Below are 17,558 nucleotides of genomic sequence, written 5' to 3'. Positions count from 1 at the left end.
CACAGTACTCATCACACAGCAAATTAAATTGTCTGTTTAATTGTCTGTCCACCCCAGAGGCGGTGGATTAGAATGACCAGAGCTGAAGAGATGGTTGATGAGGACAGCTACAGCATCCCATCAGCTCTGTCTCCCGGGACTATGCCCGGCACCGAGTGGGAGCTCAGTATGACTTGGCTAAATGGATACATGGATGGCTGCATCCAAGGAAAGAAAGAGAGAAGAAGAAAGGAAAGAAAGAAGGGAGGAAGGGATGGAAGGAAGAGAGAAGAAAGAAGGGGAAAGTCTTGGCGTGGCTGCAGCCTTGTGCTGATAATCTCTGTCCTCCCCATCTGGCTCCTCTTGCCTTGGACTTGCTACTCCACTGACTTGGGCCCTTCATCTGCAAAGCAAATGCCTGGTGCCCGGCCCTGATCCGCCATCATTTTCTATCAAGGTGCTAGCCAAGGTGGATCAGGTCTGACTCCAGCACGCTGTCTTCTAGACATTGGTCCCGCTTCCTCGCAATTCACTTGCACGCAGCACATTCTCCATTTACTCTTCCAGGGGACAATGAAGGGGAAAAGAAAAATGATCAATTTATTTTCTTATTTAAATATGTCACAGAGATAAGCGAGCCAGATGATGAACATCTTAGTCAACATCTCCTCTCAGTCTGCATGAGGGCTTCGAGAAACCTCCCGGGCTGGCTGGCATTGACAGCAGAGGCTAAGGCCCTTGTTTCTTCCCCAGCACATGGGAGAGGGCCTGCCTGCCCGGCCAACCTCTGTAGCAGGTGCTGTGACCTCCGTGGGCCCCGATCCACCATGCAATGTCAAGAGAGAATGTGCATCCCAGCCCTATTTCCAGAGAAGAGAGAGATGGCAATTGCATGTCGGGGAGGGCAAAGGGCTAGGAGCACACATATTCTTCAGTCTCTCTGCGACCTCCCCTCTCTCCCCATCCAAGGCGCAGTGGCTTGTGCAAATAGGGCTTGGAGGAAAGACCTTGGCATGCTTAGTTCAGCTCTGACCTGCCTGGCACCTCCCTGCACCTCCGGCAGCCCCTGCCCCATGAGGGAAACCTCAGGCCACCCCCTTCGCTGGGGAATAGGTACAGAAGTCTCTCTTTCGAGCATGGTGTATTAAGAGGTTCATTTGGCCGCATATCCAAAGCCACGTTCCCCAGTTGGCTTTATCGGTTAGAAAGCTGGCATTTTGATCTCTCCATTTGACTCCTCTTGGGTTTTTCACTCACTTGATTCCCAACTTGAGAGGGAAAGAAAGGCATGGGGGTGGGGAGGGTGTAGAGAAGGACTTGGACACGAGCGCATTCCCTGCTTGGGGTTCCCAGGCCCCTAAGGGTCTTCAAAGGCAGTAACGAGAGTTGCGAGCTATTTTCAATATTTCAAAGAGCCTAACAGAAACTGCATTTATCCACGATCAAAATGCACAGGCCAAATAAATGCCAAGTGTCTGCTTCGGGCTGGAACAATTCCCAATCAGTGAGGTCACACTGCCCTTTGTCCATTCTGATTGGTGGGTCTAAGCCATGGCCCTCCAGGGACCCCAGAGGCTTGACAATTAAGGGATGTTGGTTTCCCTGAGCCCCTCTGCTTGACTGCATGAGAAACTGTAGCCCCTTGGCAAAGCTGCCCACTGCTTTGAAAGGGGAAATGGAAATGAGGCACGTTGGGGGGAATGAATGGGGGGTGCCTCAATATTAGATAAAGGGAAGAAGAATGAGGGTCCAAGAGGTGCCTTTCCCAGGGCCAAAGAACAGCACCACCCAAGTCAGCAAAGGGAACAATTCACTGCCTCAAGTCACGCGATACACAGGGGATGGAAGAAGGCAGAGGCCCCGGAAAGGGAGATGGAGCTCGGGAACCGAACAGCAGAAAGGCAGACGGAAGGGCCCCATGGCTACTGCGGGCTGTGCCTTCCTTGCTGGAACCTGCCGGTGTCCTTGTGTAGTCTCCAGTGAACCCAGCCAACCTCTGAGAACTCTACTGAACCCTGGCCCCGCCCCCTGGCAGCGGCTCCCCGCAATTGTTGCGGGATGAGTGGGATCAGGAGGGAGAGCTGATCTATGCCAACAGAGCTGAGAAACGGGAATAAAAATGCGGGAAAGAATCTACATCTGTGCAGAGTGCCTTGAAACACAGGGTTCTTGGAAAGGAATCAGAGGATGGCAGAGCAGGCAGAGCCATAAAAACGTTGGGTGTGTCCAGCACAGGAGAGACATCTAGGAGTCTTGCGCCTGTCCTCATCCCCATGGACCTTCTTCCTACACATGCTCAGGAGGGCTCCTGGGCAGTGGACCTCTTTCTCTTGTCCTCTCTATGAATGCTCCTGCCCTGTCTGCAACTGGTGGGTAGAGCGATGGTAGAACATCCTTTACATGCTGAGGGCTATCTGGGAAAGTGGACCCAAGTGGAGACCCAGTCCTAGCTCTAATCCTGCCTAATTCTGTTCTGAGTGCTCAGTTCCTACAATTAGATTCCTGGTGGGAGAAGAAGACAAAGCACCATGTGACCTCAGGGAGCCATGCTCTCCAATAGGATGCTCCCGAAGACCTGTGTTTTGAGGGGTATCCAGAAAAAGCCCAGCTATTAATGAAAGAATCAATACTTCACCTTCCATTTGGCTAAGGTTCTTTGCACCCACCACAATCTCTGGAAACCCCAGAAGGAAGGGGTATCAGTGGTCTATCAGTTAAATACCTTCCAGGGCCACTCTTATCCCACAGGCTTCAGATTCTCTGCCACTTCTTCAAGGGGTCCCAACTTCTCCTTGATCTCTGTCTTGCCCCAACTCTTCCATCCCTGAGAGGAAAGCCCCCCTGCCCCCTGTATCTCTCTGATGGATGTGTGGGCCAACAGCTGGAGGAACCCAAAACAGATGTGGAGAGCGTACTGTATCTGCTGTCACAGTTGCAAGAGTGCAGGTTGCACATATCTGGGAGAAGAATGAGTTCCAAGTCAGAGCAGCACCAGTAAAGAGGCAGGAGAAGCTTGAGGAATTGTTTGGAAGGTAAGGTTCACAAGATTTGGCTAGCGGAAGGGGGTTGGTGGGGTGAAATTCAAGGATGATCCCTCATTTCTAGCTCAAGCAGATGCATGGCTACTGAAGCAATTTGTTGAGGTGGGTGACAAGAGTCTGGGATGGTAAAAATGCTGGTGGTGGGAGTGAGTCAAATAGGGGTGACAAGGGGAAGGAAGAATTCCATTTGTGACACACTGAGCGTGGGCTGGTGGACCAGTTGGTGGTATGCAGGTCTGGAATCCAAGTACAAGGTCTTCCTGGGAGACCTAGATATGGAGATTATCAGCATTTGGACAGCAGTGTCAATAGGAGGGAATGAAACAGAATAAAAAGAAAGGGCTAAGGCTAAAGGCCGGGCAGCACCAGCATTAGAGAAAAGCAAAAGTGGGAAGGAGTGCTGAGAGCATCAGATGCTGAACAGGGGAGGCGGGGAAGGACAGTGGGAAGGTCAAGAGGCAGCTACGGCCAGACTGTGAAGGTCCAGAAGCCAAGAGAGACTCTCAGAGTTGGTAAATAGGAAGTCAGGTGGTGCCCTGGGCTGGAGCGCTTCCCCTGGAGTGGGAGGGTGGAAGCCAGATGACAGGCACTGAGAAACCACTTGGCAGACACCCTGCAGGAGGCGTGGTGGGATGGGAAAGAGAGAGACAGGGTGAGAGCCAAAAGGGGGTGCAGAGTCACGGAAAGTTGTTTTTTTATTTTTTTACTTTAAAAATGCAAATAAAGTATGTTCATGGACTAAAGGAAATTGAGGGGCTAGAGATATGGGGGCTGGGGCAGGGATGTCAAGTAGAATAGTGACATTCCCGGGGAACATGGGGTACAAGATTCTCACCACTTCCCTGCACAAATTCAGCAGCAAGTTCCACACAGATGTTACCCTTAACATCAACCTTTCTGGGAATCAGAAGAGGAGGCTGTTCAGAAGTGGGGGTGGTGGGCTGCCCCACACATGAGAAAGGGCCAGAATGGAGCCTGGGATCCAGAGTGGCCAAGAGACAATAGAGACGGAGCTTAGTGAGAGGGGCCAATGAGAGCCAGGCAAGAGGAAACAGAGGTGCAGGTTAACTTCTGGTTTCAAAATCTGAGGTCTGAGGACATTGGAGGGGTCCAAATCCACACGGGTCTACCCTCTTAACACCCTACCTAACCCTACTCTTTCCTAACCTATAAGTTCAAGCTTACTAAGGTGTTAATGGCTAACATCCCCCATAATATTTAATTATAAAAATGGTCAAACCAAAGATTTCAGCAATCATCAGATCTTCCTGATGCCCAGGCTGACACAAAGCAGCTGTCTCATTGCTCTGTATCAGAAATTTCCACCACCCCCTAACCCAGCCTCTCGGCAATCCTTCGCCTTGGGAAATCTGCCATGACTGGGTGCAGCAACAGAAAATGGGAAAGGGAAACTCACTGTTCTTTGAGGCTCCCAAAAGCAGCATCCAGGGTGTTCAGTTTGAGCTGACAACAGCTTGATGGGCATTCATTCATCCACTCTTCAATCATTCATTCATTCACAATCCTCACTGTGCCTACCTGGCTGCAGACCCTGTCCTGGGTGCTGGGGACACCAAGTAAACAATAAGAGCCAAACCTTCTCCCTCAGTGGGGCATGAAGGACACCTTGGAACCCAGGAACAGGAGAGAGGCAAGCTCTGAGCCAGGCACTTGGCAAGCATGGACCTTTTCACGGGTGACCCCAAGGGCAGGATTTTTGTCCCATTTGAACACTGTGGTAACTGAGGCCCAGAGTGAACCAGAACCACGATTCACTCCCAGTTGGCCTTCCTCCAAAATCCGTGCTCACAGAACGCACATGAATCATGTTAAAAATCCATGGGAATTGTGTTAAAAATACAGATTCTGCTTCCATAGGCAGGAGGTAAGGCTTAGGAGACTGCATTTCCAAGAAACTTCCTGGAGAGACCCTGGGACTACTGGAAACCACAGACTACTGTTCCCCAAACTTGTCTGGTAGTGGAATCCACTTCCCCCAGGCACTCACTGAATAGTCCCTAGCTCACTTCCTGGAAGGATAAAGGAATGAATGGCTGGGTGGACCAGTGCCATCCGCTGGCCACCCAGTGTCTCCGTACTTCCTGCCGCAGCATTCCTATTTACATAACTGGCCATGTGCCTCAGTTTCCCTGCTGAGTTCCTGGCTCCTCTCTGGGACTGCAGGCTCTCTAAATGCCCCTTCCCTGGACTAGGGCGCTGTGACCCTGGCAGCTTCCTCCCTGGAGACTGCATCCTGCTCCCACCAAGATGAGTCAAGGGTTGGAATCTGAGCTCCTTGGCTGTCCTCCTCTAGCGCCTCCTCCTGGACCCCTGTCACCCTGAGGCTGGCCACTGCCACCTGTCTGCCTCCTCAGTCCCAAACCACCAGTTGCCTCCCCTCACAGCAGACCCAGGGAAAGTGGCATGTTGGTGCTTTGTGTCCGCTCCTCCGTGAGTATTAAATCTAGAATAATGGGAATCAGCACACGGAGGAAGCTAAGGCTAAGACTCCCCTGAGTGTCCTGATTTCTCACCTAACAAATCCGGGGCTGGAGGAAGGACTTAGTGATTCAGGAGCTCCCAGCTGTCCTTCCCCCACCCACTGGCCTTTTGTGAAGTGCACTAAGCAGTTTAGGAATGCTAACGCTTCCCCAGGCTCCTCTGGGGGGCTGCCTAATCTCATCAACACAAACCTGGTCATCCTGGTGACCACCTCTGGAGTGCTACAGCCTCTGGGAACAGGTCCCCAGTACCACCAGTGCTGGGGCTGGTAATCAAAGAGGGGCAGAGGGAGGAGAAGGAAGCGGGGTTGCTGCACCCAGCAGCCCAGGTGTGGGCTGACAGGTAGGTGGAGGCAGCCTCAGCTCCAAAGCCACTGGAGCCCTTCCTCTGCTCCTCCTTAGGCAGGGTCATCAAGGGGGTGGGGGAGCAGAGGAGTGGGTGGGGGAGCAGAGGAGCGCAGGTGGGCAAGGGCTTCTTTCAGTCCTGGGGAGCTGAAACCTGAGAAAGACTGCAGATGGTAATGCAGGTGGCAGGGAGAACCTGCGGAAGAACAGGGACCTTGACATCACTCCAAATCCCCCAATACAGGGCCTGCTGTCTCAGCCTTCACTGGGCTGCTCCCTCTAAGCCATCCTGGTCCAAGTCATCCTCCTGCAACACACTCCTGCTCAGACTTGAAGAAGCTTTTGAATGAGGGATTCTCTGTGCCCTTCTCCTTCCCAGTGTGCTTGGCGCTCCCTGGGCCTTCAATAGCTAACAGCTGTGGGGGGGGGACACATGGCTTTCAATGGCATTTGCATCCAGGACTGCAGCTCATGGCCACTGCACTAGGTACCCAGTTCATATGCCAGTGAACCAGACCACAGGTCCTACCTAAGCAAACAAGGATCTTAAAAACCCTCCCTGTTGACAGAGTCACTGGGCTGAAACCTGGTTAAAGGACAGGCTGGGGAAGGGAGGGTCCTGAGTGGGGTGGGGGTGGAGGCAATAAGGTCAAGTTCAGGAAGAGCCTGTAACTGATGGTGAGGCCGAGGGTGAGAAGCAGGATGACTGTACAAAGAAGGAGAGCAGCTTTGGAGTCCAGGGAAGTGGTGAGACTGGAGAAGAGGGGAACCCGAGGAGGAAAGGGGACAGGCAACAGGAACAGGAGTTTGGTAGAGAAGGGAAGGAAAAGGAGAGAGGTGGAAAGATCAAGCAGGGGACAGGCTCACACTCCTGTGGCCCCAACACAGTGGAATACAATAGGACTCCCTGGAGACAGAATGGTGAAATGTCAGGCTGCCTTAGCCCCAAGCAGGGAAGTTTTCTATTTTTATTTTGTTTCCTGAAAGTTTTGTGATGTTAATGCTGAGGCAGAATGATCCACGATTTATGGAGTGGGTTTCATGCACTCTATCAGTTCTAGGAGCTCCAAGAGGACAGGGCACAGGGCAGAGGGTACGTGGCAGGACTCCCTGCTCTCCTGCCTGCTGTCCTCTTGGGATGATGCACCAAGTACCCACCCCAAGACCTGCCTGCCCCAGAGCACCAGCCCTTCTGGTCTGCTTGTTCCTTCAGACACCTGCAGTTCCCAGCCAACCCAAGCTGCCCCTCCCCTGCTCTGCTCAAAACCTTCCAGACTTCATGCTGCCTTTCAGGTAGCAGGAACCTCTCCCAGTCCTTGAACTTACTCAACCAAGCACCTCCACAGATAGCCCTCCAGCCCAGGGCTCTTCCCATCCCCCACTCCTCTCTCCACCATCTGCTCACTACTACTGATTCACAAGTGTATCGGCCACATATTGCTCTCCTAGATGTGTCCCCTCGTCTGCTGAATCTAGATAGTAGCCTCTCTTTGTTTATTTTTTATTCTGGCAAAATACACATAAAATTTGAAGGACTGAGTAATTCCTCACATTCTCTAAATGTAGCATCCATTGATTAATTAATTTGTACTTTAATTGGGGTCTTTAGACAGCACAGGACCTTGAGCCAGAATAGAGAACTTCTGTAGGATTTGGAAGCCCAGGAGGGACAGGAAGGCTCTGGGTCTCTCAAAGCACACACACAGAGACCAGTCCTGCAAGAGAGAGGATTCAGTTGGGCCTGGGGACCTACCTGTCCCCAGTTCATTAGCATTCATGTCTTTCTCTACTTCTGCCTCCCCTAAAACACTGGATGATTTGACTTCATCTAAATGAAGCCTTTCTGTTCAAAGAAGGACCCCATAAACAACACAGATGAAAGATTGGAGGAAGTTCTTTGTAACCTCTAAAATTGACAGAGGGCAATATCTGGAAAATAAACAGAACTTCTTCAAATTAACCAAAAACAATTTTTTTTAAATTAAGACAGGAAATACAATTTTAAAATGGGCAAAGAATTCGAATAAGCAGTTCACACAAAGAGAAACTCAAAGAGATAACAAGCATTTAGCAGGCATTCAAACTTACTAGTAACCAGAACAATGCAAATTAAAACAATAAAACGGCACTTTAAACTTGTTAAAAATGGTAAAATTAGAAAGGAGGATAATATTAGGTATTGATGAGGACATGGGAATTCAGAGAAACTCTTGTACACTCTTTTTTTAAAAATATTTTTAGTTTTTTTAAAAAATATTTTTAGTTGTAGATGGACACAATACCTTTATTTTATTTATTTATTTATTTATTTATTTATTTATTTTTAATGTGGTGCTGAGGTTCGAACCCAATACCTCACACATACTAGGCAAGAGCTCTACCACTGAGCTACAACTCCAGCCATCTTGTTCACTCTTAACAGAACTGGGACCTGCGATGGCAGTTCTGGAAAACACTATACAACAAATATACAGAATTAACATAATTAAGGAATCCCAATCCCGTATTTGCATAGCTCAAAGTTATTTCCAAACAGGATCCTAAGAGAGCTCATACAAGGATATTCTTCAGAACTTCAGGCAAGGTGGGAAAGAGCTGTCAAGTTCTTCCAGGGATCTGTCCCAGGAATGGAGGCATAAAATTCAATGAATGCAGAACTTACAATCAACACAGGAGTTAGAAACCCCAGACTAGACACACATAAAGAGCATAACTAGATCTTAAAAATCGGGTGTTGAGCAAATAAAGGAAGAAACCAGATGACATGTTATAGCTCAATATCAGTGATAGAAATTTGAAATGCATATTTACACATATATATGTATACATATATACATACATACAAAAACAACCCTACATATTTTATAAGGATCCATGCATATTTCTAGACTGAGTACCTTTTGGAGGAGAGAAGCAATAGCCTTAGGATCGGGGATGAAGGGAGGAAAAATTTTAAATAAGATAAGAAAGGCTATTGCACAGACAGATGATCATAAAGTGTGACGGACTGAGAGTAGGGGGCGGGAGTCATTCTGTGTTACGCTCCCGTGAGAGGGAGGGGTGGTTTACAGAAGACAAGGAACAGCAACTGTGCCTTCCACATGACTCAGAAAGATTATCCCTGTGATATTTTCCTCTTTCCATGTTTCTTAGAACAAAATGTCATAGGAGATATGAATCCCACTGGCCCCTAAGAGTAGGCACATTTCATCCTGTTAGAATTCAAAGGTCTCAGGTCAATTCTTGCCCCGCCCCCAGTTCCAATGGCTGTGTTCATGAAAGTGAAGCCCAAGCAGTCACTTCTCCCATGCTGAACTCACAGTGCTGCCTCCTGGGAAGGGGCGCAGGAGTTGGAGTGCAGCCAGGATGTCTTATAAGCTGGGGAAGGAGATGGCTCATTTCTTCCCTTTGGAGTTACTGGGAGTAGTCACACAGGTTGCAGAGCAGAAGAATGGCTCAGAGCTGGGAAACTCAGCAAGCCCTCCTTTACCCACTGCCCAAAGCCACAGAGCATAGGCAGGCAGGCTGTCCACAGAGGTAGTGAGCTCCCCATCCTTGGAAAGCCAAGCTAGCCTGACCGTTGGGCAGGACCTCCTGTTGGACAGGGTTTAGACTAGTGACTTTAGTTCTCTGTTTTGCTATTGGAAGAGTTTCTAAGTCCATCCTAGACAGGGTGAGTATTGTTGTTCCCATTTTACAGGTGAAACAAATGAAGACCCAGGAAGATGAAATGATTTGCTCATGGCCACGTAGGTTGTTAGGAGCATGAGCAAGGCTGGGAGACTGGCTTGCTGACTCCCAAGCTAAAAAAAAAAAAGCCTTCCTCCTGAACACTCTAGGGTTCACCCTTCTGGGACTGCACTATGACAAGAGACAGGAGGCCCCTCAGAGGTAGGGCTGCTATCATCAACAAGGGTATTTTCACGCTAGGAACATTTTAACATGGATTTAAAATAAACCATTAAACTTTCACCTCCTTCTTATTGGCAAGTAATGTGTCAGACACCCACACATCATCACCCAGCTTCACCAATCTCTCTCCATCCTTGACCTCCACTCCTGAAATTGCAATGGAGGGTGCAATTGGAGGGCAGTCAGTGGGACTCAGGCTGGAGTGCGGGAAGGGCTGGGAGTCAAGGCAGCAACCAGAAGGTGAATCTCCAGAGAACTGAGTCGACTCTACCACACTTGCTCATCTCAGGAAGAGCCATCAATCATTCTGCACAAAATGCCGGTGCATTCTGATAATACACTTGTATCTCAAATGGTCTAAATTTCAAAGTCTCTGCTTCCTCCCTTTAAAGTTGCAACCGTCACACTTGCTTACTTTCAATCAATAAATAGATGTAGCTACTTAATAATGGAACTTAGATTCTGTTTCTATCTGAAAACCTAGAAGATGGACACATACCTTTTTTCTTTTTTTTTTTGAAGTTTCTGGGTTATAATTGCACCTAATTGAGTATAAATGAGACGGTAGCAGGGAAGAAGTCTATTTGTGCTGCAATGTGAGCCTTTATTTTGTGCTGCAATGTGAGCCTTTATTTTGTGCTGCAATGTGAGCCTTTCTTTTCTGCTCTAGACCACACTGAAGATTCACAAGTAAATTTCTAAGAGTTGTTTGATGCTCTCAGTAATTTAACTATACATACATTATTTTTAGCATCACCAAAGTTCCTTATAATGACTTTCAAGGACAGGACTGACATCCCCTTATAAGACCAATTCACTTGAAAATTTTCCAACAATACAGAAACAAATACATAGAAAGTAAAAGGCCATTTCTGGTGCAGAAGCTTTCCAAAAGAGCAGAGTCATGGACATGAACCCTACTCCACCCAGGCTTCTGCTCCCCATGGGTACAGCCACCCAGTAGCTTGAGGGTAGGCACAGCACTTTTTTCTGATGTTGGACTTGACACGAACTGCCTTAGTACTCCTCCTGGCTGTGCCAGATGTATATGTTCCTAATAGGTTTCCTGGTGGTGGCCACATAGGAACTCCTAGCCTCTCGTTGAAGAATGACCCCTTTAAGCAGAAGACAGGAGCCTCCAGCATTTTAGGACCCCTGTCATGTGGGACCAAAAGCTAAATACTAAATACTTCAGGCAAGGAAGAAACTGACCAAAGTGCAGAATCCCAGGAAGGAGGATGAAGATCTTACAATAAAGGAATGAGGACAGTCATGAGAGCCTACATCCAAGTTCCACCAAGATGAGTGTTTGGGACTAGAAACAACTGTGACTTTGTAGCTTTGGTAGAGAGGGACTTCCTGGATGAGTTCCTGGATGATTCCGATGTCCTGCTCTGCCCTACCTGCCATTCAGTGGGCACATGGGATGAGGCAGGTATGGGGCTGGGCCCTCTATATCTGATTTAGAATCTTTCCCATAACAGGAAAGACTTGTCCCCTTGTAGGCAGAGCATAGGTAGAGAGAGATGGACCACGGCTGCTTGAAGATTGGAAGTTTGGGATGCAGGCCTCCAATGTCGAAGAAGAAGAAGAAGAAGCACAGCATAACAAATGGGGACAGAAGGATCCCAAGGAGGCAGCACCTACTAAGTCCCTTGAGAAGTCAAATAGCAATGTGGTTCCAAGTAAGGGATTTGCAGGCAGGCAGACCTGGGCGAAACCAGGGCTTGGTCAATTACTGGATGAATCATGTGCCCTCTCTGGACCTGTTTCCTCGTCTGTCAAGTAGGGCAATAATACCTCTGGCCTCACTGGGTTGCGGTGAGGACTGAGTTGATACATGCAAGTGATTTTGAGAGTGTCAGAAGCATTAGCTATTAGGGTCACTCCCCTGGGGGACCCAGCACGGCTTTCTGAGCACAGTAGGCAGAAGGAGGGCATGAGGAGGACATGCTCAAGGCACACAGACTTCCTGGATGAAGTCCTGTTGAGCCCCACCTGCCATTTAATGGGTACATGGGATGAGGCAGGTATGGGGCTGGGCCCTCTGCATCTGATTCAGAATCCTTCCCATAACAGGAAAGACTTGTCCCCTTGCAGGTGGAGAACCTATGCCCTAGAGACGTCTGGCAATCAGCTAGGTCTCCAACAAGGAACATGTGGCTTTGCTGAGCAATCAGATTCCCTGAATCCTGCTGGCGTGACAATGAGGATGACACAGGCAGGTCAGGCTCACAAGTCAAGGTGGTGCTGCTGAGGCCACCTGCTGGACTCCTCTGGACAAACGGAAAGCTTGCCGCATTCCAGACCCTGCAATCTGGTTCTCCAGTCCTCTTGCCCATGATTCTAGTCTCCCCTTCAACAAGGTCACGTGATCAGCAGCCCTAGATATGGCCAGTACTGTCTGCCGAATGATAGGCAGCTTGGTTTTTTTTTTCCCCCCCAAGCCATAAGCCCACAATTCTATGGCAAATGGAAATTCCATACACACATTGGTGACAGAGCAGTCACAGTTAATTGCCTTTCCTTGGCATGCTGGTGTGGGTGCCAAGGACTTGTTGCATCAGTTCAAAAATCTAGGGAGCTATTTCAACAATCCATGGAAATCAGGCAACTGGGGACCAAGTGTCTTTGTCATCAGAAACCAGCTGATTTCCATGACCCCCCAAACTCCTGATTTAGCCTCAATGGTCCCTGGAAAACTGTCCAAAGAAGGGGGGAAAAAATAGCAAAATCAGGTTACTGATTTAACAGCCAATCATCGATCATTAATTCTATGCCAGGTGCTGCCTTCAGGAAGCTCACAGTTTAACAGGTGAAGCAGACATATAAATGATTTTAGAACCCTTCAGTTTGTAGTGTAATTGAACACTGGGAGAGTTGATGCTCCTGTTTGCAAGAGGCAGACTCAAAGCCCACCCTTAGCTGACAAGAAAAGCAGGAGACATGTTAAAATACGAATTTGCTATTTGATTGTTCTTAAGCCATGAAGGTAGTGGCATGGGGGGAATCAGAACTTGTTGGAACTCTTTATATTTGCAATTTAATATCACTTCTATTTTTAATTACTTACTAAGTGGGATGGGTTACATCATAGTCCTCCCAATGCTCAGAGCTTCTTCATTCAAAGAAAGGTGGCTACAGTTGAGAATAACCGAGGATATAAGATGGACAGAAAGTGGCAGCCACCTAATGTGAGCAAGGAGCTGAGGATATTTCTAAGGTTCTGAGCTAGGTAACTGGGAAATCCTGGAGGCCTAGTGGAGAGGCTAATGAGCTTGTTTTGGAAGGGAAATGTTGAGGTGAGATGTCCAGGAGTCAACTAGATGTATGGGCTGTCTGGATCCAGAGTTTCCATGGACCAAGAAGCCAAGAGACATATATTAGGAGATGTCTTGGCAGGAGAGACCTGTCTGGAAGCTGCAGAGTGTGTAGTGGAAGAAATGGGCATGGATGAGCTCACCCAGGGAAAAGGGAAAAGGAATTGAATCCTGCAGGACACCATACTTCAGGGAGGGGAATAGTGTTAGCACTAGACACTGAGGTAGAACACCTAAGAGTTAGGTGGAAAATAACAATGTCCAGAAGCCCAAGAAAGAGAAATTTTAAAAGGAATGACCCAAAAGGTTTAAAGCCACAAAAAGGAAGATAAGAACAGACCAAGTGGGGCTGGGGTTGTGGCTCTGTGGTACAGTGCTTGCCTAGCATGCGTGAGGCACAGGGTTCAATAATAAAAATAAATGAAAACAGGGGTCAATCGACAATTTTAAAAAATATCATAAAAGGAGCAGAAAAAGTACAATGGATTTGACAATATTGGTGGTTATCATGGTTCTCTTCTAGAATGTTCCAGTGGAGTCCTGGGGGACAGAGAGCAGACTGTAGAGAGTGCTGGGTAGTAGAGAAAGTGGGTGAAGACATATTTGAGGGGATGGAACAGTAAAAGTTAGAAAGGGTGGGATAGTGGTTAAAAGAGATTAGGGGCACCAAGAAATCTCCCTGGCTTGTCTTATGTTAAAATGTACCTGTCTAGAAGCCATGAGAAAGGTGTTCCAAGGAGAGAGAGCTATTGATGGAGAGTGGGAGAACAAGGTAACTGATGGAGGTTTCAAGGAGGCAGGGCTCAGAGGTGTTGAAAGAAGCAGGCAAAGGTGGGCAATGAGCCTGGGCTTCCCAAATCCTCATGCTTATTTCAGCCATTGATCCCTAAGCCAAGGAAGGGAGCAGGCTCAGTCCTAAGCATCTTTTAAAGTCAACAGTGTGAAGCAAACACAAAATGAATGTGTTCCACATCCTGCGGATCTCCTGTTACCAAGTCCATTTCCAATCTCTGCTGCCTGTAAAGCCAGACACAGCATTTAAATGTGGGAAAGGTTTTATAAGAAATGAATGCACTGGAAGTTGGGGCAGGGCCTCCTCATTCCCTCCACAACCCCAACTTATCTACCCACAGAGCTGCAAGCAAATGGATCTCTATAAGGCCAGATTCTAGAGCCCCTGGGCAGTGTGCAAGCTCTCTGGTGAGTAGGCCTTATTCTCTCCCCAGGGACATGCTATGCCCAAAGGGCAGAAAAACAATCCAGCCAGATATGGAGTAATTCTCCAGTAAGCTAAATCATAGAGGGGACTCGCCTGAACAGCCAGCCTAGAATCCTACTGGTCCGTAACAGCTGTCCCCAGCACCATCCGTGTGGCAAGTCTGTGCGACCAGCAGCGTCGGTGTGAGCATCCTTGCTGTGGGTGTGGGTGTGCTTGCGCGAGTCCAGAGCAGCCCAGCGCGTGCATCACGGGCGCCCCTCTCTGGATGTCAGTGGCTATGACTCTTAGGAGAACCTAAGAAAGTCCGGTCAAGTAGAAATGATACATCCAGGACTGGCTTGGGGCGCCCTCCCTGACTTGGAACCCCAATATAACGCGGCCAAGGGGAAGGCGACACAATATGCGGGAGACGCGTTCACAAGATGCTGGAGCCAGTGGGCCAGGGAGCCACCACTCACTGTCCTGCTAGCAGAGGGGCGCACTTTCCAAGAAGGGGCACAGGGGAGGTGGAGGCCAAAACCTTTAGAGATTCAATCAGTGCTTTGAAACAACAACACCACACACACACCACACACACACACACACACACACACACACACACTCACACACATACACACACACTAGGCTGGAGGTGCCTTGGATCCAGGCCCCCCCCCCACCCGGCAGCAGGTGTTTCGGGTTTTCTTCCCCAGTGGGTGTCAGCCTCGGGGCTAAATGAAATGGGGCTCCAGGCGTCCCTTTTTTGGATGCTCCCCATCAGGACACGCGGAACTTTCTAGGTTGTGGCTACAGCTGAGCTTCGAGGGTGCCTTGGGTAAAGTGGGAGTGGACCAGTTGGGGCCAGTAGTCTCCATTGGGGACCAGGTTCCCTAGAACGTCCGAGTGCCTCTTAGACGAGCTGCAAGCTGCAGCCAGACATCGCGAAGTTCCGGGACTCTCCGCACCCGCCAGCTCTGCCGCCCTCCAGGACTCGGTTGCCGGGAGCGGGTCCCGCCGCCCGCGCCGGCGCTGCCGCAGCCCAGGCGCTCGGCTGCAGCAGGGCGCGGGAAAGGGCACTTTGGCGCGGAGTGGGAACCGAGGGGAATGTGGCGACGCGGAGCCTGGAGGAGACACTTCCTCCCCCTCCCTGGGCACAACCCCCGCCCCCGCCTCCCGTTATTCACACCCTCCAGCCCCCAACTAAGCCCTCTTGCGAATAATGCGCCGGACCCCCCGACGTGGGCGCGCGCCCACCTGCACCCCCCTCCTAGCTCGGAAGCGCGAAGGGAGGGGTCGCTTGGGGAGGGGGATGGCGGCCGCAGTCTCCGGGCGGCTCCGGCGGGGGCAAGGGTTTGAGTCGAAAAAAAAATGGGCGGGGGCAGGGAAGGACAGACCCTGCAGACGCGGATACACTGAAGGGGCGCGCCGTTCCTCTCCAGCCCCCAGGACAGGCGTGCCAAGCAGAATCCGAAGCAGGGGGAGTAGGGCTCCGGGAAAGTTTATCCGAGAAAAACCTGGCACCTCGGGGGCTGGGAGGCTAGAGAAACTGAAGCCACGGTCCAGGTGCCCAGCAACCCCCGGGCGGGGATGTCTGTCTCCCAGGCCCCCACACCGGCCGAATCCAGCCAAGTTGCGGCTGAGGATGGGGAAAGCAATGAGGGTGAGGGTGGAGGTGAGGATGTGGTGGAGGGTTGGGTGGAGGATCAGGGGCTGGCAGAGGCGTAGATGAGAAGGAGGTGGGCAATTGGGAGGGGGAGGTTGAGACCAGGGTGGGGGCGGGGGAAGGCACTGGGACCGGGTCGAGGCTGGGTGGGCTCGGGTTCGGGTGGGGCGTTCAGTGGCCGCCGGCTCCCCGGCGCAGCCAGACTTACCAGCGGCGGCCGAGGCGCTGAGCAGCCCCCAGCCCAGCAGCAGCAGCAGCGGCGGCGGCGTTGGTGGCGGAGGGCGGCCCCAGCGGCTCCCGGCGCCCGGCACCAGAGCCGAAATCCCGGCTTCGCCGCGAGCTCTCCCCGCGGGGCAGCCGCAGCGCCCCTGCTCCCGTCCCCGCGAGCGCGGCATGGCGCGGCCGGCAGCGCCGAGGGAGAGGCTCCGCTCGCCGCCGAGGAGAAAGGAGGTCAGGAGAGCTCTGGAGCTTTTTTCTGCTCGGAAAAAATCCCGGTACGCGGGAGCCCTGAGCTTCTGCGGCTGGAATGAACCAAGTGTCCGCCCGGCCGGGGAGAGGCGCGCTGCGCTCTCGGAAATGACTCGCTCCAATCCCGCTTCGCAGGGTTCGCGCCGGGGGGCGGGGGGGGGTTGAATTATCCCCGGATTAATCACTCCGGAGCCGCTTCTCCGCCGCTCCAAATGCTGGGGGTGGAGGCGCAGCCAAGGAAAAAATATTGGGGGGTGGGGGTTCCTCTTCAGCGCCACCTCCACCTCCAGATAAACCACAAATTACATCTAAAGGGTTGTTTATTTCTGTTTGTTTTACAATTGACCAGATTCTTTTAAGTTCAGTCCTCCGGTTTGCATTTATAAGATCACCGTTAATGTACCCCCATACACACATACACGTACACACACACATACACACAGTGACACAGGCATACACGCACTCACACACACAGGCACATACACACACGCCTCTTCCACGTTTAGGAATTGGAATACTGTCTGGGAATAGGTAACCAAAGAAGGACGCGGTTCCCAAGTCATGGCTCTTTGGAGCTAATCTTGGGTGGTGGCTTTGCAACTTGCAATCTTGGGCCGGGATGATGCTTAGGAGCCCCATTCACAATAGCGTCCTACCCCATCCCAGGAGAAGGGCGTGCGTCCATAGGCAGGGGAAGGGTTGATAATTGAAGAACTGATAGAACAGGGTGTGTGTGTTGGGAGGGGGGGGGGGGTTACCCGTTCATTTGACTCAGCGCGGTCCTACCCTGGGTTTAAAACAAAATCTGAGGATGGAAGAAGGATGCCTGTGTGCGCGGGGATGGGGGTGGGGACTGAGGTTGGTGGAAGGACGGTGCAAGTTACTTGTACAATTTATTCTCAAATAACCGGACCCTTCTTTCTCTTCTCCTCCCCTTCCCAGCCATGGCCCCAAAGCAGGCGAGTTTCTCCCAAAGCCCTGAGCCATTCCCCACCTCTCCTCAGTAGCCACTGCCTCCAAGCCCCAAGAGCTCAGCTTAGGTCCCCACCCCATCCCCCACCCCGACAGGGCTGCCTGTCTGGTCTACCCTGGGCTCCTCCGCCAGTCACGATGGCTTTTTAGCTGTCTACG

General features: G+C 50.7%; 1 protein-coding gene across 1 annotated transcript in view; it reads right to left on the bottom strand.

The window, feature by feature from the left end:
• Positions 1-16,354, bottom strand: part of CSMD2 (CUB and Sushi multiple domains 2) — a gene marked incomplete at both ends in the record, with an annotated part of 546,906 nt that extends 530,552 nt beyond the window's left edge. The window contains 1 exon segment of the mRNA XM_081308594.1: positions 16,168-16,354. Within this exon segment, the coding sequence (XP_081164720.1) occupies positions 16,168-16,354 (187 nt within the window).
• Between the last annotated feature and the right edge of the window lie 1,204 nt (positions 16,355-17,558).

The sequence above is a fragment of the Spermophilus citellus genome (genome assembly GCF_964194105.1).
Source record: "Spermophilus citellus genome assembly, chromosome: 9".
In the NCBI taxonomy this organism is placed as follows: Eukaryota; Metazoa; Chordata; class Mammalia; order Rodentia; family Sciuridae; genus Spermophilus; species Spermophilus citellus.
This window is presented reverse-complemented; position numbering and strand designations above follow the sequence as displayed.